The sequence below is a fragment of the Drosophila busckii genome, chromosome 2R (assembly GCF_011750605.1).
Source record: "Drosophila busckii strain San Diego stock center, stock number 13000-0081.31 chromosome 2R, ASM1175060v1, whole genome shotgun sequence".
Lineage (NCBI taxonomy): Eukaryota > Metazoa > Arthropoda > Insecta > Diptera > Drosophilidae > Drosophila > Drosophila busckii.
Genome location: NC_046605.1, coordinates 21,195,447 through 21,217,258, shown reverse-complemented (window position 1 = coordinate 21,217,258; position 21,812 = coordinate 21,195,447). Strand labels below are relative to the sequence as shown.

At 36.2% G+C, this 21,812-nt stretch overlaps 7 protein-coding genes across 15 annotated transcripts; 2 read left to right on the top strand and 5 right to left on the bottom strand.

Annotated features, from left to right (window-relative positions):
- Positions 1-525: 525 nt before the first annotated feature.
- LOC108596916 (calpain-A) lies at positions 526-5,740 on the bottom strand. Of its 3 annotated transcripts, none has more exons than XM_017983125.1 (12): positions 5,605-5,738; positions 4,631-4,827; positions 4,072-4,248; positions 3,689-4,011; positions 3,391-3,631; positions 2,418-3,053; positions 2,238-2,356; positions 1,599-1,641; positions 1,398-1,554; positions 1,130-1,321; positions 715-1,044; positions 526-655 (listed from the first exon to the last, which is right to left on the bottom strand). In XM_017983125.1, exons 2-12 carry the CDS (start codon positions 4,802-4,804, stop codon positions 570-572), a joined length of 2,478 nt encoding a protein of 825 aa, XP_017838614.1. In that variant the 5' UTR covers positions 4,805-4,827; positions 5,605-5,738; the 3' UTR covers positions 526-569. The 3 variants fall into 3 exon arrangements, with proteins under 3 accessions (XP_017838614.1, XP_017838615.1, XP_017838616.1); XM_017983126.2 differs by having other exon boundaries at positions 1,398-1,539; positions 5,605-5,737; XM_017983127.1 differs by lacking the exons at positions 526-655; positions 715-1,044 and having other exon boundaries at positions 1,307-1,338; positions 5,605-5,740.
- A 156-nt stretch (positions 5,741-5,896) lies between these two features.
- Positions 5,897-8,035, top strand: LOC108596917 (protein 60A). Its single transcript, XM_017983128.1, has one exon. The coding sequence runs from the start codon at positions 6,451-6,453 to the stop codon at positions 7,786-7,788; it is 1,338 nt and encodes a 445-aa protein (XP_017838617.1). The 5' UTR covers positions 5,897-6,450; the 3' UTR covers positions 7,789-8,035.
- Positions 8,036-8,178: 143 nt separating this feature from the next.
- Positions 8,179-13,269, bottom strand: LOC108597334 (benign gonial cell neoplasm protein). The gene is made up of 5 exons (XM_017983831.1): positions 11,679-13,269; positions 10,189-10,542; positions 9,165-10,133; positions 8,413-9,112; positions 8,179-8,356 (listed from the first exon to the last, which is right to left on the bottom strand). The coding sequence occupies exons 1-5, from the start codon at positions 13,186-13,188 to the stop codon at positions 8,224-8,226; spliced, it is 3,666 nt and encodes a 1,221-aa protein (XP_017839320.1). The 5' UTR covers positions 13,189-13,269; the 3' UTR covers positions 8,179-8,223.
- On the bottom strand, positions 10,712-11,461 carry LOC108597335 (partner of Y14 and mago). Its single transcript, XM_017983832.2, has one exon. The coding sequence runs from the start codon at positions 11,379-11,381 to the stop codon at positions 10,836-10,838; it is 546 nt and encodes a 181-aa protein (XP_017839321.1). The 5' UTR covers positions 11,382-11,461; the 3' UTR covers positions 10,712-10,835.
- Positions 13,270-14,681: 1,412 nt separating the features above from the next.
- Positions 14,682-17,939, bottom strand: LOC108597662 (TAR DNA-binding protein 43). Of its 5 annotated transcripts, XM_033293178.1 has the most exons (7): positions 17,678-17,909; positions 16,511-16,771; positions 16,131-16,441; positions 15,873-16,077; positions 15,168-15,817; positions 14,950-15,108; positions 14,682-14,888 (listed from the first exon to the last, which is right to left on the bottom strand). In XM_033293178.1, the coding sequence occupies exons 2-7, from the start codon at positions 16,749-16,751 to the stop codon at positions 14,817-14,819; spliced, it is 1,638 nt and encodes a 545-aa protein (XP_033149069.1). In that variant the 5' UTR covers positions 16,752-16,771; positions 17,678-17,909; the 3' UTR covers positions 14,682-14,816. The 5 variants fall into 5 exon arrangements, with proteins under 5 accessions (XP_033149069.1, XP_017839817.1, XP_033149070.1 ...); XM_017984328.1 differs by having other exon boundaries at positions 16,131-16,771; positions 17,865-17,939; XM_033293179.1 differs by having other exon boundaries at positions 14,950-15,119; positions 15,662-15,817; positions 16,131-16,771; positions 17,678-17,912.
- A 537-nt stretch (positions 17,940-18,476) lies between these two features.
- LOC108595114 (ceramide phosphoethanolamine synthase) lies at positions 18,477-20,852 on the bottom strand. Of its 3 annotated transcripts, XM_017980276.2 has the most exons (3): positions 20,658-20,847; positions 19,306-20,214; positions 18,477-19,251 (listed from the first exon to the last, which is right to left on the bottom strand). In XM_017980276.2, the coding sequence occupies exons 2-3, from the start codon at positions 20,159-20,161 to the stop codon at positions 19,043-19,045; spliced, it is 1,065 nt and encodes a 354-aa protein (XP_017835765.1). In that variant the 5' UTR covers positions 20,162-20,214; positions 20,658-20,847; the 3' UTR covers positions 18,477-19,042. The 3 variants fall into 3 exon arrangements, with proteins under 3 accessions (XP_017835765.1, XP_017835764.1, XP_017835762.1); XM_017980275.2 differs by having other exon boundaries at positions 18,486-20,214; positions 20,768-20,852; XM_017980273.2 differs by having other exon boundaries at positions 18,486-20,214; positions 20,658-20,846.
- A 112-nt stretch (positions 20,853-20,964) lies between these two features.
- Positions 20,965-21,792, top strand: LOC108596568 (NADH dehydrogenase [ubiquinone] 1 alpha subcomplex assembly factor 3). Its single transcript, XM_017982474.1, has 3 exons — positions 20,965-21,260; positions 21,315-21,513; positions 21,569-21,792. The coding sequence occupies exons 1-3, from the start codon at positions 20,992-20,994 to the stop codon at positions 21,707-21,709; spliced, it is 609 nt and encodes a 202-aa protein (XP_017837963.1). The 5' UTR covers positions 20,965-20,991; the 3' UTR covers positions 21,710-21,792.
- The last annotated feature ends 20 nt before the right edge of the window (positions 21,793-21,812 follow it).

Here is a 21,812-nt window from a genome sequence, read left to right as displayed (position 1 = left end):
ATATATTTGACATAAAAAGAAAATCTCTGAAATGGCTTATAATATTTTGATCAGAGCGGCTCGAACCAAAGACTAAAGCGGCCCATCCACAGTAGAGCATGTTGGCCGAGCTGCTCGTCGAGCTAAACATTTACATTTGCCACTACTAGTGCGCAAACATTGCTGCCAACTAAACAATGATAGAAAATGATTCTAATTTGTCTTCGAGCTGCTCGTCAACACTATAATATTTGGAGTTCGACATCCCTATACTTACGATGGAAAATTTCGTCGAGCTCAACATGCTCGACCAACATGCTCTACTGTGGATGGCCCGCTTAACGCAATCTCAGACTATATATTTTTGTTGTCTTTAAATTTTTTTTGGACTAATGAAAGCATTTCAACATTTTGTATTATATCTTAGCATTCAAAACATTGATTGTGTATGTTAAAGTGTATAAAAACAGGCAGAAATATAGAAATTAAGGGTATAAATGCTAAAGACAGTTTCTTGATTAAATTTCTAATAACTCAATACAAGAATTATAATATAAAAAATGTGTTTATTGTTTGTACGGCTTTAGATTCTATGAATAAATAGTGCGCTCAATCCATTCTTCTAACGTAAAGGTCGCAGTTTCATTTTTTTCAGCATCCCTTTCTCTGAAGATTTCTGTGAAATCATACAAAAATAATAGTTGTTTCGATATTTTTTTCAATTGAATATCTTACCAATATAGGTTTTGATGCGTACAGCACACATAATGAAATCATCAAATGCAATTTTACCATCTCTAGAGCCATATCGATGTCCCAGAACGTTTAAAACACGATTGTTGAGATGGTAGCCAGCCGATTGTAATGCTTCTCTTAGTTGAAAGCCAGATATTCTGCCACAATTTTCGGTGTCATATGTTTTAAAAATTGCTTTCCATTTGGCAATATCAGATAGCAGTGCCTCAAATTCTTCAAAACCAAGTTTACCAGACTTATCCGCATCCAACATGGCTACCATAGAGCGGCAAACATCTTTAGAAAAACCATGGGTCTCATCAAGAATAACTATAGTAAGCAAAATTAAATTAAAAATTATAAATTAAAATATTTTAATTGCATGTATTGAATATTTTATTTATTATATACATACCTGCTGGGCCTTCCTCGATTAATCTTTTGTTGGACTGATCGTTCATACCCACCTGATCCTCGAATGGTGTGCCTTTTAGGAATGGACCACACAGTAGGGAAAGCAATCCACAAGGATTTTCGGGCACTGAACCACTGCCAGCTTGAGTTTCAAAGGCATTGGAGCGGTTAAACATCACTGGCTTCGGCAAGTCTATAAAGCAGAATAAGCTTCATTATACACTTTCACACTTTTTTACCTAAGGAATAGAAAAGATTATAAAGCTTACCATCACGCATAGAGTGATCTAGGATGCGTTTTAACTCCATCCAGTCTACCTCCTGATCCTGACCAGCTATGCTATCAAACAAGCGACGTAGGCTTTCTTTTTGTGTATCCATAGGCTTTGGTATAGGGAAGCCCGGAGTGATCTTCAAACAATAAAGCTGTAATATGATAAATGTGTACTAACGGTCATATGAAGACTTACCGAATCAGTTTTGTCGGCATACCCAACATGGTCATCATTCTCTCTATGTGTAGAATGAATTGATTGATGAAAATACATTTTAAAATTTATTAAAATAAAACGAATGCTTATGTAAACTGTTTCTACCCAGGAAAATTGTTTAACAAATATGATAAATGATTGTGAAACTTAATATAAAAAAAATAAGACTCTGAATCTACTTTACTTGACATTTATTAAAAAAAAACATGTCAATTCAACACGACAATTTAACTTTGCAATTATAAGCCTAAAGAGTTAACAAATAGACTATAAATAAATTTTTTTTAATATACTAACTGCAGTTGCATAAAGTGTTAGTAGGCTTCAATGGTTAGTCGGAATGCAGCATTAATAATTACTACAAGTAGTACTCCCAATTACTTGTACATTACATGTACATACATAAATAAATTACTAGGGATATAGACGCAACAGATTGACTAATAAAAGAATGCATGCATACACTTAACTAGTTTATTAATTATTAACTTTTCTTGTGGTTATACAAATAACATACCCACCCATTATTGCAATTTGCAAAACTGATTTATAGAATATTTAATCTGTTGTGGAGTTACAGCTAATATACAAACTCTGCAATTGCTTTAATATACGCACTCCATGTTATTTTGAGCTTCAGAGAAGACGCGTATGAGAAATTCACCCTCTTCATTGGGATCAAATGTTGAGGGCACAATCAAATAGTGGCCTGGAGGCAGCTTGAAGCGAGCACAGACCTTTAATAACAAATTGAACATATTTTTAAGAGATAACATTTAAATGCACACTACCTCTTACTTCTCGTGTATTGATAAAATGTGGAGATCGACCGACTGAAGACTTATACTTAAAAAAGTTAATGCCTTGGGGACGATTTGCAAGATCGTGATCGCTCAGACTGTAAATGGCAAATCCAATAGTAAGGCACTCCATCCCTTGATTACGCTTGGAGCGACGATTCTTTTGCATCAAAGCCACAATAACAGTACATTGTCCTTCCTCGTCCTCTTCGTCGGCATCCACCAACGTTATTATATATTGCGGATTATGCCAGAACGTATCAAGAAAGTTACGGCATCCACCAGCTGTGACACCTGGCGTCCACTCGCCTTCGTACATAGACATCTCCCACTTACGCTTCCCACTTTGTTGGTGCTCATCCGCTGCTTTTTGGGAGAAAGACTCGGGTGATAGGTGACAAATTTCAACACGATCGAAATGAGTTAGAAAATCTTGAAACGACATCCAAAACTCTCCATCCCTATCAAAGGTAAGACCAATTTCCTGCTTTTGTTCTTCCGGTATGTAACGCCACTCAGGCGAACTATCACTCCAAGGTCCATTCCATTCAGCCTCATTACCCCAAGGATTACGCATCCGTATCATAGGAATCTTGCCTTGACGATTTGGTGTTACAATATCAATCATGCAAACCTGCAAAATGTTATGGTTTAATAATATAATAATATTTCTATAATCATTATATTTACAGCCATGCTCATACAATTGACACAAAAAAATTCTTCACTTTCGTCTATTTGCCAAAATATTCATCAATTGGTTTTACAGTTATCCATCCAATTGTTCGTAGTAATCATGCATTTTATGTTTTTCCGTTAATTGTTCATTATTCTTATTGGTTGTCTCTTATTCTTCATTTTCGTTCGACTTTTGCATGTAATATATTATACATATATATATATATATAGAATAAAGTGAAGAATTTTTTTGTGCCAATTGTATGAGCATGGCTGTAATAATAATATAGTACCTTTGTTATGGAGTAAGCATGTCCACGTATTAATCCTTGTGGTGTCTCAGCTTCGGTTACATTCGGATCTGCTTCAAGTGAGCATCCCATCATTGAGTTACGTTCTGAAGATTTTTGCAGTATGCTAAATAAATTGTCTGGCGCTTCCTTAAGATCGTACCATTCGCTAACTCCGCCAGTGAAATCCTCCATAGCCTCACAAGTAGTGCCGCCTTTAAGCGCCTCATAGGAACCGTGTAATCTGCGATTAAACAAATTAGCGAATCACAACTCTTTTGTTTAGTTTGTTATCAGTTACTTGGCATATGCTTTCTCTAATAGAGCACTCCAGAACTCGTTCTTCTCCGCAGAGTGCATGTAGAGCAAGTCTCCACGATACGTAGGCAGACGGTCGTCAATAATAACATCTACCCATTTTCCATATTGCCAAAATCGAAAATGAAATATGCCGGCATAGTTCTCTTGAAAACTCTGCTCTGGAGGTATAACTCGAAAGAAAAGTGAAGATTCTTGTGTAAGATTAGCTGTAGCAGCCAATAGCCAGCAATCGCCAAGTTCGCCCTGTTGCACATCAAATCTTGAATAGCCTTCAACAAAAAACTGAGGGTTCTCAGCAATTTCCTATAATAAAAAGTACACTAGTAAACTTTTGTGATTATAAGAATTATAAACTATGCTCACATGAGGTCGCAACCATTCTACATGGCGATCTGGGCGACGTGAAAACATTAAAGATTCATTGCTGGCTGGGAAGAGGGGATCCTCAAAAAGCGAACCATTAGTAAGACAATTGTTTAATAGTGTTTCGTAGTCCTGAACCTCAGCATATTGTCCAAGCCCAGTATTGTTCTCACCCAGCTGTGAAAGTTTAAATATTTAGATTCTGTCATCGAAAGGTCTAACTATTGATACATTACAAGTAAAGCACTTCAAAAACGATATTATACAAGAAGATATATGCACTTATACAACCGATATTTTCATTAAATATATAAACAATAAATGAGTATATAGATCACGACGTAGAGTATTGCGTACGAACTATCGTACTTACATTATAAACCTTTTCAAGTTTGCCTTCAAATTCAAATACTTTATTCAATCGTCGCTTTTTAGTATAAATATTAAGTTTGGTTTTTTGGGATGTATGAAAGGTATAAATGTTATGTTATGTATGCAATTTCTAGTGATTACTATGGTGCGAATATATATTTTTTTAGTTTCAATCATTGTCACTTACAACTCTCATGTTCTTTATGCTTGGAAGCACACGCTTGGTGTCAGCTTCCTTTTTTATGAAGATTTCGTTTATAACGGAGCCTACGACATCTTTGGCGGCACCCATAGCAGCCTCACCCGCCGCATTGAGAAACTCCTGGCCGGCTTGTCTTAAAAATCCTTTAAGCTCGTCCATTTTGATTCAGTTTATGGTCGCAGCTGAAATTTAATTTTATTTTATATTAATTTTACAAATTTTTCTTGACCTTATAAAGATTATAAAGGCATAGGATTTTATAGATGCTTCAGAATAACGCCTAAGCATGCGAGTATTCTAACTAGCCCCAAAAGACACATGTGTTGAAAGCAACATACAGTCACGCAAAGCCTTATTAGTTTAATGAAAAATCGTTTTACATACATATACAAAATCGTCATCACTTCGGAATAAAGAGTGGTGGTAATTGTTTCTAAAATTTTTTAATAGACTTTAATTCCATTCATGCTAACCCTGAGATAATAAAATCGACCGGATTCACAGCGATTTCGGCTTCTTTTATAGTCAAATGATTATTAGATACGAAATATTTTGTTTTTTATTTTTATTCATAATAAGCAGATAATTTCTTACAAACAATGATTAAACAAAATATGGGAGCACCCATTTTATTAATACACGAAATATAAATATATGTTAATGATTACAACATATATATGTTCATATGTATGCGGATACACATAGAAGAACTTTATGACATCATAGTATATTCAACGTATACTCAAAAGTCTATAATGTATTTCATAGCTAAAAATATTTGTCATTTGGCAGCGACAACTAACTACAAACAGAGTTTGGAGGAAAGCTGGCAACAACAATATTAATATCTTTGGCGTAGAAATAATACTGCGCCGTTGAAACTGGTTTAAGCCCCTGTAATTTAATTTTCTGTTGACAGAGCGAGATTTCACAAGAGTTATTTATACATATATACGTACAACTAAATTTAAACTTGCTGATTGACTAGACGGTTACCGTCGTTCTTTAAGAGAAGATTAAAAAATGCACAAGCAACCAAACATCCGAATATGTAGTTCGAAAGTGAAATTAATCTGATGGAGCTAAATTTCTCCGTGTATGTACATTAAAATTTAGCAAGTATTATCCGGCACCTATTAAACTGGGAAAATAAATTAGACTCCAATTCGAGAGCGGCTGCTTTAAAACTGTTGAGCAGTTGCTCTCAAACTGCAATAGTCCGTGGAGTAGTTCGTTTGTGCAAGAACGCTCGATTTATATTAATAGAAAACAATGAGCAATTTATGGTTTAAAGGAGAGTTATTAGAATGATAAAACACAAAAAAAACTGAAGACCAAAAACTGTTGTTTTTCATTCTCATCATCAATTGCTTTTAAATTGTATTACAAAAAAATAACGATCGACAGTGCGTTTACGAGCGCAAAATCATGGAATAAACAAAATGACAAGCTACTGAACAACTCTAGTAAAAAATAACAAATATAAACTACTACTATCTATAGTAATAGTTAACCAACATCACTGTGATTAAATTAAAATATAATATAAGTGGCAACACTCTTACTCAGCGATCTTTGCGAACGGCGCTGCCAACTTGTGAAGAGCTGAAAAGCTACAAAAATGCATCCATGGGATTAAGATACATACAACGAATTAGATACAAGTGTTGGTCGGAATTTTCAATGTATACAAAGATAACTGCACAATTAAGTTAATTCGTAATTAAAAAGTCGCGAAAGTTAATTTAATATTGCCCTAGATGGTTTCCGAATAAAACTCATTTAAACCCGTTTAAAATATCATCATGATCTCCTCTCAATTTCATTTAATGTCAATATGGCTGATTCTCATTATTTTTGCTGTGCCCAGCCATACAACGCAGTCAGGAATTTATGTCGACAATGGCATAGATCAAACGGTAATGCAACGCACGCTGAGCGACGATGATAAGCTGGACATATCAAGGGATATATTGGAGTTTCTAGGAATAGGCGAGCGTCCGCTAAATCATAGGGGGCATGGCTTATCCTTAAGAAAATCGGCACCAAAATTTCTGCTCGATGCTTATCATCGCATTACAGCGGAGGATGCTCTCAGCATAGAACCCAGCATGGATAGTCACAGTCGCGCAAAGCGCGACTTGGATGGCGCTGAAGAAAAGGAAACCCAAGAGAATTTTATTACTGATCTCGACAAACGTGCCATAGATGAGAGCGACATTATAATGACTTTTCTAAATAAACATAGCCACAATGTGGATGAACTGCGTCACGAGCACGGTCGTCGACTATGGTTCGACGTATCCGATGTGCCTAGCGACAACTATCTAATGATGGCTGAGCTACGCATATACCAAAACTCAAACGAAGGGAAATGGTTGACATCCAGCAAGCAATTTACCGTTACAGTATACATGCTGCACTCGGTAGCTGGCGTTGGAGCACAAATTCCGTATACGGTTCAGCCATTATCCTCTGTAAATACCACAGGCGACTATGTGGGCTGGTTAGAGTTAAACGTAACTGAGGCGCTACATGAATGGTTAATAAACCCAAAGGTAAATCATGGAATTTATATAGGAGCACATTCGCTTAGCAAACCCGATCGTGAGATAAAACTGGATGATATTGGTTTAGTGCATCATAAAGTTAGGGCGGATGACGAGTATCAGCCATTTATGATTGGTTTCTTTAGAGGTCCGGAGCTAATTAAGTCAACTGCCGCCCATGGCAAACAAAAGCGCACTAAACGCAACACTGACGGGCTTCGAAAAAAAAAAAAGTCCGAGCCGGTAAATCCGTTTTTGGAGAATACTGTGGAGAGCACGCGCAGTTGTCAGATGCAGACACTCTATATCGATTTTAAGGATCTGGGCTGGCATGACTGGATTATAGCGCCCGAGGGTTATGGTGCATTTTACTGCAGCGGCGAGTGTAATTTCCCATTGAACGCTCATATGAATGCCACTAATCATGCGATTGTGCAAACCCTGGTACACTTGCTCCAACCACGTAAGGTTCCTAAGCCGTGTTGTGCGCCAACACGTTTGGGAGCCCTATCTGTGCTATATCATCTGAACGATGAGAATGTTAATTTAAAAAAGTATAGAAATATGATTGTAAAGTCTTGTGGGTGCCATTGAAATTTATATTAATAATTTATGTATGTATTATCTCAGTTTCCATACTAATCTCGAATATTTTTATTGAAATATATAAGCAACTGTATATGTATTATAATTGACACAGACAATTTATATGTAACAAACAATTTATCATACGCCTTCAATAATTGACTTTCAACCAAGAGAGTCCAAGCAACATCAAACAAAGGAAACTTAATATTGTAGATTCATTGTTGAATTTAAATATTGAACAGAACAATTTGTATTCTAGTATATATATTATTATTAGTATATATATATTATTTAGTAACTCCCAATTAAAATTTAGCAATTGCAATAGATTATTGATGTTTACATATATAATATATATGTATAATTTTTCATATGTATACTATGAAGAGCTGCAAACACAATTGTAACTTCGAAAATAACTTTTTTAATAAATAAAAACTATTATTTGTGTATCCAATGGTGTCGAAATGCAAACAGATCCATGATTATATTTCCAACACGTTTATCAATAAGCGAAGACATTAGACGACCATCAAAGCTGGGAACATTGACATTCAAAGCATTACAGGCCTCTCTGTAAAGATTTCAATTAATATATAATAAAATATAAAAATTGTGCGGCAGACTTACAAAATTTCAGTCACAGGTACAGTATTTCTAAAATATTCCTTTAAAACAAACTCAATCTTTTGGGTCTTGGCTCGACTTATGCTTAACATGATATCCGGATTTTTCGAGTACAAAATTACATAAATATGTCGATTGGGCGATTCAATTGGCCTGGCAAATTTACCAATGACACTTTCAATATACGCTGCATTGCTTTTTTGATAAAATTCACTTGGTGAATCCTCGGTATACAACAAAAAGAATTGTTTTTCAACAAAATGTGAGCTCATCTCGTAACTTGCATCTCCCGCTGCAATGTCATGTTTATTCTCCACTCTCTGATGCCAAACAAAATGCGTATTAATGGCTAACAAGTATAAACTTGGTAGCTTTATAGCCGGACGAAAGCAGATATTTGGGGAGGTGTTAAAGCCCACATTGGCATCCTCATTTTCAAATACTTTGCTTAAAGTCTCTAACAGTAGTTGGTACTGCATCATCAGAGGAGACTCGCTTCGCCATTTATGCGGTTCAGTGCAGTATTTTAGCAGATATTGATAATACTTAAAAAACAAATGACGTATTTTCAGAATTAGCTCCAATGTGGGCTTGGACACCACCATCCAAATCCATTCGTCAATAAAATATTGTAAATTGTTGCAGTACGGCGTTGAATTGCGGTGAATCTCGCTGACCTGACCAAAGCCCAAATGGCTGGAGCCTAAAAAAATTTAGAATTAAAAAAAACATTTCTGAATCTGTGCAGAGCTAACCTGCAAACATGGCCAGCGTGAGCGGCACTATAAGTGTGGCATATGTGATATTATCCTTATGCTTGTTACACACAATCCAGGTTGTGCAAAATTTTTGAGCAGAAGTATTTAGAGGCTCTAGGAAACCACGTAGCACGGTATTTGGATGCATGTGGACATTAATAGAGTTAGAAGACTTGAGGCAATTTCGTTGTGCATCCACAGCGCAAATATTGGGATACAAGCCGCCCGTTAAAGCCGCTTTAACCAAAGGCCAGTAAGCCGAATGCATGTTAACATTCTGTATGCTCAGCTGCCCCTGACTGTGTATAAGATTAGCACCCCGCAAAGCGCTCACAATACGTGCCCGCGTTAAGTTGAATTTCTCCATAAGACCATTGAGTACAAAGTCATATTCATCGGTGAGGTATAATGCTGGCACATTAGACTTTAACCGACTTTGCCACTCTTCAAACAGCCGAACAAATATAAAATGATCAGAAAACTGATCCGCTGCCAAGCGAGCTCGTTCATTCTTAATTCGATTCTGTATGTAAATGGTGAATCTATCCCAGAGATAATCAATGTCTTCATTGTAGGGTATGCCCAATGGATCTGTTGTGATAAGTGAGCTTACAATAATTAATATGGGATCCAAGCACTGCAGTAAAATTCCGAATATAAGCGTGCGTCCAAGCTGGCAGGTCACTGGTATATCTATTAAGCGGCAGCCCAACCAGGTTACATCCTCAGCATCGTCCAAGACTTCTATTTTCTTTAAAAACTGCACAGCATGGTGCACATTTAAAAGTGGCGGCGGTGCTATGGTAAATGTTAGATATTCGCTGATAATAGTATTTGGTGAGAGCAGCTTGACTAGCAAGCATATCTTGTCCAGAGGCAATGTTTGCAAAGTTGATCTGCTCGAGTCATTCAATATTTCGTAGGCCTCCTTAGAAATTAAGCGAAAATGATGTACTTCACCAGCAACTACAAATAAAATTAAAAATGAATATAATTAAGTGAGCATTCATCAACAGCAAACCTTTGGCATTGAAGATCGCCTCGCGTCGTAGCAATCGCTCCTTGGCCACCCACTCGTATTTTTCTTCAGTGCTACATCGCTTACTGTCATAGACGGTATTTTTCTGACAAACGGTATCTATAACATAACGAAATGCAACTGGCAGCGGCAAGGATTCAATGACATCAGTGGACAGTACCAGCTTCAAGCCCTCAGTATGGATACGCGCCAGTGCGCTTACATAATCACTATCCATATCCTCATGGAGTGTGTATATGGCAAACTCACGCAAATTGCCCGTTAAGAAATGACTGAGCAGCATATAGTTCAGTTTGACCATGTGATAATAAGTGGGTAATATTATTAGCACATTCCCTGTAATATAAATATTGTTAGCAACATGGACGAATTCAGCTAAAGAGCATTGATTTTATTTAATTTTATTTTATAAAATAAACTTAATTAAATTTTAAGCTCTTCGACTACAGTATAAATGAAAATCAGCACAATTACTTACAAAAACAAATACATACATATATAATAATTTTAGGCTTAAGAAACTTGACTTAGATATAAGCAGATACAATTATTTAACAGATATAGTAGGGCTGAGTTTTATAGACAATGCAATTATTAAAATAAAAAAAAACTTATTGTATGGCTGAGCATTATGTTTGATGGGGTTGACTCTGCTCAAGTTCTCTTAGATGCTTTAAGACCTCCGGTTTTTTTTTCACCTTGTCCAACTGATCTTTGTCAACCTTGTGAGCATTGCCCTCTTTTATTTTACTTTCAATTAGCTCAATTTCTCTAATTTTTTTTCGTAGCTTTTTTAACTGTTTGGCCACATCAATTTCGTCATCAATTATCTTTAGCTTATCGTCTAGAGCCTTGCTAAGTAGATTATTTGACTCCTTCGGGAATAAGATCACATGCGTTATTTTAGCTGCTGACGGTGTTGCATCCTTTTTTACTTTTGTCCTCTCCAATTTCTCGCGGGCTTTTTTTGCCTCCGCTGCCACCATTGGACACATGCCTGGGGGCACCCCTGTCTGTTGCTGTGCAACAAACTGTTTGCCCTTGCTTTCATACAATGGAACCTCCTCCTGTGGCACATACCCGTCTTTCACACGCCGCGCCTTACGCCACGTGCCATCCGGACGTTTTGTAGCTGGTATGAACTTCCCATCGCTATTTTCCAAGTAAGAACTCATTATGACATATAAGCTGCTCCCCGAGTACTCAATTTAGTCAAAAACAATATTCCAACATATGTACATATGGATGAGTAAGTAATCGATTTATACAAAATGCAATCGACGTTTACAATCGAATGTAAATAATTAAAAAAAACAATATGCATTTGTTTTAATATTGAATATTTTTTTTCTCAATTATTTTTCTCAGATTCATGTTGATAATGTTAGCTAAACCAACTAACGAATGATAAATTAAATCCGAAACTACCTTATGTTGTCAATTTTAACAGTTTCCAAACAGTCTTTTCTTACCTGATAAAATATCCACCTTTGTACAAATGAAATACATTATGTCAATGATAAGATCATAATCGACGAATTCTGGTCTTGCGTTCTTCACCACATAACCATGCAGGCTATAATTGTTCAGAATGTCCATGCACTCGCTGTTGCCCCTAAAGGCAGCAATAGTAACGGCATTATCGTGCTGCTCATTCACAATATACGGATTCGCGCCCATAAAAAGCAATAGACGCAAATGATTGGCATTGCTGTGCTGGGCAGCGATAAGAATCGCCGTTTTTCCTGTGATGGAGTGTTGGTAGTTGACTGGTACTAGCTCATAGTTGATCGCATATATAAAAGGACGAATGGCGGTATCAGTGCCGAGTTCTTCGTACACTTCTAAACACTTGTCCATTTGCTCGTTTCGTTGGTTTTTGTTTCTGAACACCTGCGGTTTGTCCTTGTAGATTTCAGGTCCCCTGTGTATACCCGCCAGTAAAATACAGCTTTGGATGTCCTCTAAATAGGATATGCGCACACCAGCCAATGACGGTTTGTCCATACTTAGCTCAGCTCCCTCGTCAAAGAATTGTAAAAGCCGCTGTGAGTCGCCGGATTGAGAAAGCAAGACGACGCGAAGATTTTGATTAAGACTTAACGCTTGTTTCAACTCACATAGAAGAATGTCGTTGTAGGGATCGTGTAGATGTATATCGTTGATTACAATATGGCTGATATAATTGAACTTTTTGCTATTTTTGTTAATTAAAGAGCGTAAAAAATGCTTCGCAGTACTAAAGACAATGTGTGTTATGGAGCTTATATTATTACTAAGCGGCAATTGGATGCCCACAGTCTCACCAACATTCTCACTTATGTACTCGGCTAAACGCTCGCTATTATACATGGCGATTACTTCCTCCCTTTCCACACAGATGATTTTCAAATTTGACTTTTTAACCTCAGAGTCCTCCAAAATAATAAGCGGCAAAAATAATGTCTTGTCCCACGACAAATCAGCATCAAAGACAACAATGCGATGCGAATATATGGTCGTCAGTATTTCCTTATTGGTGGTGGCATGGGCAGAAATATTCACAATAAAGTTTCGATGTTTCTCTGTAATAAAGTGAGGCGTCGGCGGCGACAAAGGCAGTAGTTTCATGCTGTGAGGTGGCACTTTAACATGCCAGTTTTGAGACATGAAATCTTCACTCAACTGAATCACTTCCTTGTCCGCAAACGTATCACTGCGACTCAAAAGTGCCAACATATCCATTATTGTCGGATGTGACAAAGCCAATGCTTTCGGTTCCTCTAGATAGTGTTTACATGATTGTTTAAACACCTTCACACATCTCGCCTGCCCACTGCAGCTCATATATTGGACGCGCAGGCCCAAGCTGCGTGCGCTTGCAGTGATTATATCGTGGTCGGAGCTCCGAAACGTGCACGCGAATTGTTGACAACATCGTCGACCAGCGATAAAATAAAGTAACTGCTGCGGTATAAATTTATTTAGTATTATTTGATCCATGACAGTTGATTTGCGAAATACGTAATTTATAAAACGATACACATTTTCATGCTTATGATTTTTTCGGCGTTTTCGACTGGATTTTCCGTTATAATTTAATTTTGTGGCAGGGATGACAGTTCAGTCTTAACTTTAGAGTTGAAAGATAATTGAACTGTTAAAAATCATTTTTTCTATCGTGAATGAATATTAAAAGTAGCAGCGATAATGTCACTATCAAAATTTGACAGTTAGGCAAATATATTTGTGGTATTACAATTCTCTAAATTGGACAGTGTATTTAAAATTTTTAAAATTTTGTATTAAAATATTCGTCATCAATTGGTGGCCTTGTCCCTAGAGAATACTTGTGGTAACACCGCCAGTTAAAAAATAAATTTTCCTCTATAAAATCTTTAACAAAACAAAATAACTGTTGTTAAAACAAAAGAGTAAAGATTTTTTTACCATTCTAACTTCACATTCGGATTCCTCAAATAATTTAATAAGACAATAATTTGGATATTTTTTTAAATTGGGTTTCTTATAAATGTTTAAATGGACGCCAAACAGACTTACGTGATTTGACGGCGCTGCATCATCCACTGCGTTGCTTCTTTACACTTTGATATTAAAAAAAAAAAAATGAAAAAGGTCATCATGAAGTTATATATTTAACAGGAAGGAAAAATAGAAGTCCCTATAAAGTATATAAATTCTTGATCAGCGACACAATCTGAGCTGATTGCATCCTGTTTCTGCAGCAACAGATGTAATTCAGAGACTATAAAAGCTAGAGGCAGCAAACTTGATATTTGATAGTTTTATTTCCAAAGCTAATCGATTTTATTTTTGAAAATTATTTTCATTTTTCTCCCTAACAAATCAAAAAAAAAACCACTAAGAATATTTTATGAATATTTTAAATTCAGCACACTTCATTTTCTCGATCGATGCGGAGTGCCGTTACTCTACGTCGTTACCGACCAGAGAACGGCATGAGTGTACCCACCCATGTTACTTGCATAGTACTACCCGCACAAGCAGCTGAAATTGCTGCCCGACAATTTTTCATAAACCTTTACAAGCCTTTGCGTGGGTAAACACAAAGTTCAGAGCGCGCACATTTCCTTTGGGCTTGTTTTTTGTGCTCGCCTAGTGTGCGCGGTCTCTTTTGTGAGACAGAGCAAGGCGCAAGCGAGATTTTTCTCGCTTATTCTTATATTCCTGCCGATCGTATTTTGTGAGCGCGCACATTTTCTTTTGCCCTTATTTTTTGTCACTTTGCAAGTACCCAGGCTTGCCTTGTTTATATGAGTAAAGGCTTATGCCTCTGTGTTGTTTGCGCGCGTATTTTCCCACACCCATGAATGCCACCATGGTGTCAAAAAAGTGCCACCCCTGCCGTTCTCTGTTACCGACAATACAACGAAAACAACCCAAATGTCCTGCCTTTTTTGTTTTTTTTTTATACGTTTTTAATATGCCATTTGTAAAAGAAATATTACTTGATGTTGATAGATAAGTTAACTTTCTATTTCATGTTGACATATTTTTGTATTTGTTCATATGTACACATATTAAGGTAGGAATAGCTAAGTATTTAGTACCAAACAAATTGGTAAATAATGCAGTTAAATATAAAATACTTAGAGAAAATTGGATTTGTCCACTGAGTTTTGGGAACCACTGCTTTGATTTGACCAAGAGTTGCCACCATTCTATAAAACAATAAGCTTTAGTGAAATGTTAATAAGAAAAAAAAAATTTTGAATGACTGACCTGATCATTAGAGCCGGAATTGTCTCCTTTTATATTCATTCCACCGGCGCCAGAATTGTTTGGGTTATTGGATCCTTTGCGTCCGCCTGAGTTACCGATATTACATGAATTGTGTCCGCCTCCGCCGTTTTGGGCCATCCAGGATAAAAAATTTCCTCCCTGAGAAGTAACTGAAAGAGTTGTTTGTTTGAAACAATGATAGTGTATAGAAGGCTTGCCTGCTGATCCTGGTTTTGATTTTGCAGCTGATTGCCAAGAAGGCTCCACTGATTCAACGCAGCAGCAACCAAAGCAGGGTTCATCGGCAATGAGTTTAAATTAAGTCCGACGCCTAAAGGGTTGCTCATGTTTTGCCCTTGATTTGAAGAGCTTGATCCTTGAGAATTAATGCCTAATGCCTGGAGGTTAGGCATATCCAAATGTCCCCTGCTCATCCAGCCACCATTACCTACGTTACCATTATGCGGCTGGTTCATGCCATGAAAATTTGACTGCCTATTATAGGGAATGCCATCAGGGCGATTCATATTCCCTCCACTATTGTGACCATGATTATGATTGTGATTATGATTACTACTATTCCCGTAGCTGCCCCCCCCCGAATTGCCAATAAAATTATTGCCACCCATGCCGTAGCCACCACTGCCCATGTTGCTGTGACTATTGCCGATTGCAGTGTTATCACCTCCGTGTGCAATGTGTTGGTTATTACCTCTGTGGTGTCCGCTTCGGCCAGAGTTCATGTGGTTTCCCTGCGGGTGGTACGAATGCATTCCGAAATTACTCCCAGAGTTATAGTTGTAACTTGGCCCTTGATGACGATTTTGTTCGGCTTTAGGAGCAGCATTCGATACGTGCACTGAGACTCCTGAAAATTTTATAATCTGTAAGCAGCTACAAAAAAATGCAGAATTTTATCTCACCTTTAATTATATGATCTTCCCCGCATAGAGATTGTGCCACATCAGGATCTAGAAAAGTGACAAAGCTAAATGCCCGAAAAGGTCGTGGTATGAAGACATCGGTGACCTCGCCAAATTTTGAAAAGTAATCGCGTAAGTCATCAGAATTAATATCTTCAGTGCAGCGTCCAACGAATACTTTACAAGGCACCTGATGACCAATACCCTACAAGAATTAAATGTTATTGAATAATTACAATATTTGATATTATTTATTACCTTTGAGTTTGGCACTTTGACCTCACACCATCTGCCGTCGATAAGATGACGATTGGCAAGCACGCGCATTTGTGCCTCGTATGAGCCAAAGCGTACAAATCCGAAACCTTTCGACTGCCCCGACTTGACGTCTTTTTTAATCTGCGCCATAAGCACTTCACCATAGCTTTCAAAGTATTCTCGCAAGCTTTCCTCTGTTGTTTTCCAAGCCAGACCCAATACAATAAGATCGGTGCAACGAAGACGGGTTTCAATGCGTTTTGTTTTTGCCGTTGAATTCTCCAAGTTATCATCGCTCTTGCGTTTGTTCTCTATGGGAGGCAATATGGGGCGATAAGGACTGTCGATTTCTTCGGCAGAGCTGCTCAAATTTGGTATACCTTTAGGAAAGACACAAAAGTAGATATACTCTCCCCAACCCGAATCAGCGCTGGGCGGAAAGAGTCGGCCTTCATTTGACCGCACGCCTCGCACAGCTTTGGTGTCCATATTTCTATATTTAAGCCCACAGGAGCCAGGAAATTGGGCTTGAAGTGTTGATAAAAGCAATGTGCCATCCTCTTCAGCGGGCAGCTCAATTGGCTCATCCCCTTCCTCCTCGGACACTTGCACAAAATCCATTTTTATTGGCTATCAAAATGCTAAGAAAGGAAGACATGTGTTTGCATTATTATAAAGATTTGTTTATAAATAGATTGATACACATACGGCACTCAATCAAATTGAAATAACACACTATAAACTCTTTCAAAACAATTTCCCACACGTTTTCATATTTAAGAAAATACACGCACTCTCATTAGTTTTCAAACAACAAAGTATAAGCATTAATAATGAAATATAAGATAATCCCAAAATGGCTAGTACTTTAGGTTTAATTTTGATAGAATGCTGTACCTAAAAAACTGATGTTTTGTATTCAGTAATTCATGTGTATATCAACATTAATTTGCATTAACACAATCACATACGTACATACATAAACACATACGCAAATGCATACATATTCACGCCCATACATAAATGTACATTTAAACACATAAAAAATTAGTATACTGCTGTGAAAACATTCAAGTCACCCTAATAGTAAAATAAAATAATTTTTTCATTAATAATTCTTGAACTGTTCAAAAGAAGCTAGTTATAATTTAAGATTCTAATAAAATTAAACATTACAACTGAAGCCTTACAACTATAACCCCAAATGTATGTCTCAATCCAACTGTAAAATATTTGTATATAAATTTCAGCAGACAATAATTATATTATAAGTGTAGCATAGAATTGCGGAATTTACATTGAGGCATATGATTTGTACATATGTATGTACATAGGCACAAAACAAATTCATCACGCACACCGACGAGTGTATATGTATTTATATAGTCTATATAAAAGAAAAGGTTTACTCATATACATACTAAAATGTATATAAAATTGGCTCTCCTAGAGGATTATACAAAAAATCTTACACTATTAATAAGGGGTTAGTAGTAACACTACAGTTGTAATGTCTTCAATAAATGTGTTTTTCTTTTCTCACACACGTAATATTTTATGTTGTAACAATTCCTTTTTAACGCTTGCTCGCTCGCTCTCTCACACGATTCACACACAGTCAAGCAGAAATCGTAGTCACTTCTTTTCACGCTCGTTTTCTCGGACACAACACACTTCAGGTCAATATGTCATCCACTTCTCAATTAGTGCGTTATAAATAGGAAGAATATTTACAATTTCTTTTTTAGAAAACTTTTATTAGTCAAATACACCATTTTTCCTTGGAAGATATTGAGTATGTATATGTTTGTCAGAGATGGGGAGCTATCAATTGTTTTCGATAGTTGATATACAATTACTCAGTGTCACTATTAGAACAGTATATTGGAGGTAGTAACAGGTACAGCCTATTTATCGAATTTTGTATGTTAACAAATTAAGCTAAGAATTTGGGGCAAGTGATTCATGCATTTGATATTGTAGACTTATTTATTTATATTTACCAAAACTGGTACACTTTTAATGCGTTGGTACATTTTATAACGTTTTTTTTTTTCAAATTAGTACATTTTTAATAATAATTTTTAATATCTATATCACTACTCTACGAGGTTTTTATTTACTCCTCAAATCAGTTTTGATGCCAATTCATTTGGTAAATTTTTTCAAAGTTTTGATACACAGCAATTTTTTGGATTTTTTTTATGTCGTCTGTCTGCATTGTGAGCGCATGAGTGTGCTTGCCGAGATCCTAGCCATAATGCATCAAAAAAGTCTAAAATTGGACTTACAAATGTAAATATTCTGCAGTCTAGGTTTTAGGTTTTTTATTAAAAAATTGTTTAGTTTTACGAACTGCACCGATTTAGAAATGTGTCAGTGAAAAATAAGTTAATTTATGATTAAATATTCTTCTTAATTATGAATCCATAAATCCATGTCTGAATTTTTAGAACCAATTGATATTGGAGACGATTCCATGATTAAACGTTTTCGTTTTAACTTATTTTCTTTCCGTTCGGAGCGCAACTTTAAACTTTTATGTGTGATGATTGGAATGTATAGGTGGATGATTTCAAATCAATACTGCATTTTTCTCCATCAGCTCGCGTTTGTAAGTTACAGGATTCCTTTTAGAACAACGGTTTCTATGGGAAATATTCTTTCCATAGAATAATACGACTTTGCCATTTTGTCTATTTTTTTAACCCAAAGACATCGACCAACTCTAATACACATAGATATGCGGATATAAGAATACAACACGATATAGTTTATATACAGTATAAAGACTTAAATTTGTTCCACTTAATCAGAAGAATGTATGTACACAAAACAAAGACAAATTTTAAAAAGGCATTGTTGATATCAACTAGACAAATATTATTGTATTTCTTCTAACATTAGTAAAATCACAGTGATAAATTACTGCATGCTGCTGAATTAAAAATATAGTTTTGGGCTTCCAAGATGTGCATCTCTGTCAAGCAAATGGCAACTAGCAGAATTATATATCCACTATAACGAATCACTTTCAAGAAGTCCCACAATTTATCGCAAAATATGCTAAGTAACACGCAGTGAAGTAAAGCGTGTACATTGACTATGCGCCACATCCAAGCTACAAAAAAGAATAATGTCGTCTTAAATACATAATTCTGGCATTGGTACTGACTGATGGGGACATCGTCACGCTCCAGCATGTTTTGATAGACGGCAATATAGCGATTCCAAGCCGTAGAGCTCAACAGAAGTTGACCGGTGAAGCTGATCACGTTTTTTGCCACTTTTCTGGTGGTGGCCTTCATTTTGGGAATTATTGTTGTTGTAGTTGAGTCAGGTAATTTGGTATCGCTCATAGGAATTATCGAGTAACCTCGTCGTGGCGGATTATTTTTAAGGAAAAAAAAAATGCCGAGTAGTAGGGCTATGCAGCCAAGTCCATCGCAGAGACCATCTACATAGTAACCCGAAGTGCCAATTTCCGAACGTTCCCCACGTATATGTTTCTTGACGCGCGCCACATGGCCATCCAAGTCGTCTAGAAATGTGCGGATCTGAAAGAGTAGCACGCCAAGGCGCCTATATCCTAGGCTATCAGACGCCACAAGCTTCCCCGATACACAAGCCACGCCTACATGGAAAAACGATATCATGTTGGGCGTTATAAAACTTGTTCGGGAGATCCCGACTACATTGTCAAAGATGGTGGCAAGCGGTGCGAACAGATAATGATTAGTATGATCCAGCAGTAGTGCCTTGACCGTTATTTCACAGAGTGGATTAATATCGCATGATATCCACGTGTGATCGGTATAGGATATTTCCTTTTCGACGGTGGGTACTTTCGAGGTCCTAATCTGGTCGGATGATAGACTTATTGAGACCGATGCGTTATCGTGATAGTTTCGATTGATCGCATAATGTTGAATCCGCAGGTAAAGTTCAACATCCATAAAGATGTAAAATATTATTAACAAAAATAATAATGTTAATAATATTTTACTGATCTGTGAACTGGGACCAATCATTTTCGCTCTGAGGTAGTAAACATCTATAAATTTTAAACGAGTTCAGCTTATTACTAAAATGAGAATAAAAAACCTTTTATAAGTTAAGTATACAAAGACGATCTTTAATCTATTTCGTAAGTAATATTTTTAATTATAGGCAATGACCATTGGGTATTACAGAAGCCCATTTGCATACTAATGCATAAAAAAGGGTATATTAGAACTAAGTAAGCAATCACATACAAAATTATAATTTTTGAATATATGTATGTGTATGCACACGGCTGGAAAATGTTTACTCATAGATATATTAATAAAACCTATGTATATACATACATATGTACATACACACAAACATACATACATACATATATATTCCCTATGGTGGTTAGTTTATTGATAAACATTTGCAACTGTGTACAAAAATTACGAAAATCGTTTACTTACTACCAAAATGAAGCATGTTAAATATTTATTATATTAAAGATAAATCAGCGAAATATTTTGTAAATACCATATGACATGTACACATGTTAAAACACCCACACGCATGCATATGTATATGGATGTATTTCGTGCAACTGGTGATTGATTTATTTGTTTTGTTAGTTTTATCTATATTACGGGCAAGACAGCATTCTTCTTCAGCTTAACCTTCACTTTAAATTTTAATACACAAGTAATTTTTTCGTTATGTTTTAACTGCAAGACAGCAATATGTAAATTATTCTATAATTAAATCGAGTGTATTGAAGAAATGCTTTACATATTTATCGATTAATCGATAAGTACAATTTCTGGCAACACTCTGTGGACGACAATATTTACAATAATCTTTCGCAAAACATATGTTTATTAAGATGATTGTGCAAACATTAAAAGCTGGTGGATTTTTGAAATCTTGTGATGTTTTCTTAAGATCCTTAGCGTGGTGTCAGCGACAAGCACTATCAACTTCAGCAGCAAAGCTGTCCGCATATGAATGCGATGGCAAAACAAAAGTTACAATTTTTAATACGGAGGTTAACCTCGGTTTAATGATTACAGGATATAGTCAATTTGGTTTTCGATTGAACAATGACATGGTTTTAATTGGACCCATAACAGTTTTTCCCAGGTGCGTAGTATGTACTGTATAAATAATTAGATATCATTATATGCAATACTTAAGATCGGTACTATCTTGGAATGTCAACTCCTATGATGACATAAATGAGAAAAGTCTTGCGCTCTTTCCCACATTGGAGCCAAAAATAGATGTCCTTATTATAGGTATTGGAGATCAAAATCCCACGCCGTCTTTATCAAAGCGAATTATTGAATTTATGAAAAACTATAAAATCAATGTGGAAGTTTTACGTACAGAGCAGGTATGTAACACAGACAATAATGATTGTGCTTGAATTTACATTTTTAGTTTTTCAGGCATGTGCTACATTTAATTTCCTAAACGCTGAAAGTCGAATGGTCGCCTGTGCGCTTATACCTCCATTACATATTGCCTACAATGAAAACGACGTACTTCAAACAAAGTTAAAGCAGAAACAGCTTTATGAAACAGAGTAGAGATTGTAGTACATATGTATAGCACTTTATCTCGAAATGTATTTAACTATTTATAGCAAATAACAAAGAGTCTTACAATTTGTAAATAATTCGACAGTTAAAA

Coding starts and splice junctions, on each gene's coding strand:
- LOC108596916 (XM_017983125.1), bottom strand. CDS start 4,804: ATGGACGAGCTTAAAGGATTTTTAAGACAAGCCGGCCAGGAGTTTCTC. Junction 4,249..4,630: donor GCATAAAGAACATGAGAGTT/GTAAGTGACAAT, acceptor AAACTTTCACAG/CTGGGTGAGAACAATACTGG. Junction 4,012..4,071: donor TAGAATGGTTGCGACCTCAT/GTGAGCATAGTT, acceptor TTTTTATTATAG/GAAATTGCTGAGAACCCTCA.
- LOC108596917 (XM_017983128.1), top strand. CDS start 6,451: ATGATCTCCTCTCAATTTCATTTAATGTCAATATGGCTGATTCTCATT.
- LOC108597335 (XM_017983832.2), bottom strand. CDS start 11,381: ATGAGTTCTTACTTGGAAAATAGCGATGGGAAGTTCATACCAGCTACA.
- LOC108597334 (XM_017983831.1), bottom strand. CDS start 13,188: ATGGATCAAATAATACTAAATAAATTTATACCGCAGCAGTTACTTTAT. Junction 10,543..11,678: donor AAAGGTGGATATTTTATCAG/GTAAGAAAAGAC, acceptor TTTATATTACAG/GGAATGTGCTAATAATATTA. Junction 9,113..9,164: donor CACGCTGGCCATGTTTGCAG/GTTAGCTCTGCA, acceptor AAATTTTTTTAG/GCTCCAGCCATTTGGGCTTT.
- LOC108597662 (XM_017984328.1), bottom strand. CDS start 16,751: ATGGATTTTGTGCAAGTGTCCGAGGAGGAAGGGGATGAGCCAATTGAG. Junction 15,109..15,167: donor ATCAAAACCAGGATCAGCAG/GCAAGCCTTCTA, acceptor GTTACTTCTCAG/GGAGGAAATTTTTTATCCTG. Junction 14,889..14,949: donor ATTCCGGCTCTAATGATCAG/GTCAGTCATTCA, acceptor ATTGTTTTATAG/AATGGTGGCAACTCTTGGTC.
- LOC108595114 (XM_017980275.2), bottom strand. CDS start 20,161: ATGATTGGTCCCAGTTCACAGATCAGTAAAATATTATTAACATTATTA.
- LOC108596568 (XM_017982474.1), top strand. CDS start 20,992: ATGTTTATTAAGATGATTGTGCAAACATTAAAAGCTGGTGGATTTTTG. Junction 21,261..21,314: donor CCCATAACAGTTTTTCCCAG/GTGCGTAGTATG, acceptor GCAATACTTAAG/ATCGGTACTATCTTGGAATG. Junction 21,514..21,568: donor AAGTTTTACGTACAGAGCAG/GTATGTAACACA, acceptor TTAGTTTTTCAG/GCATGTGCTACATTTAATTT.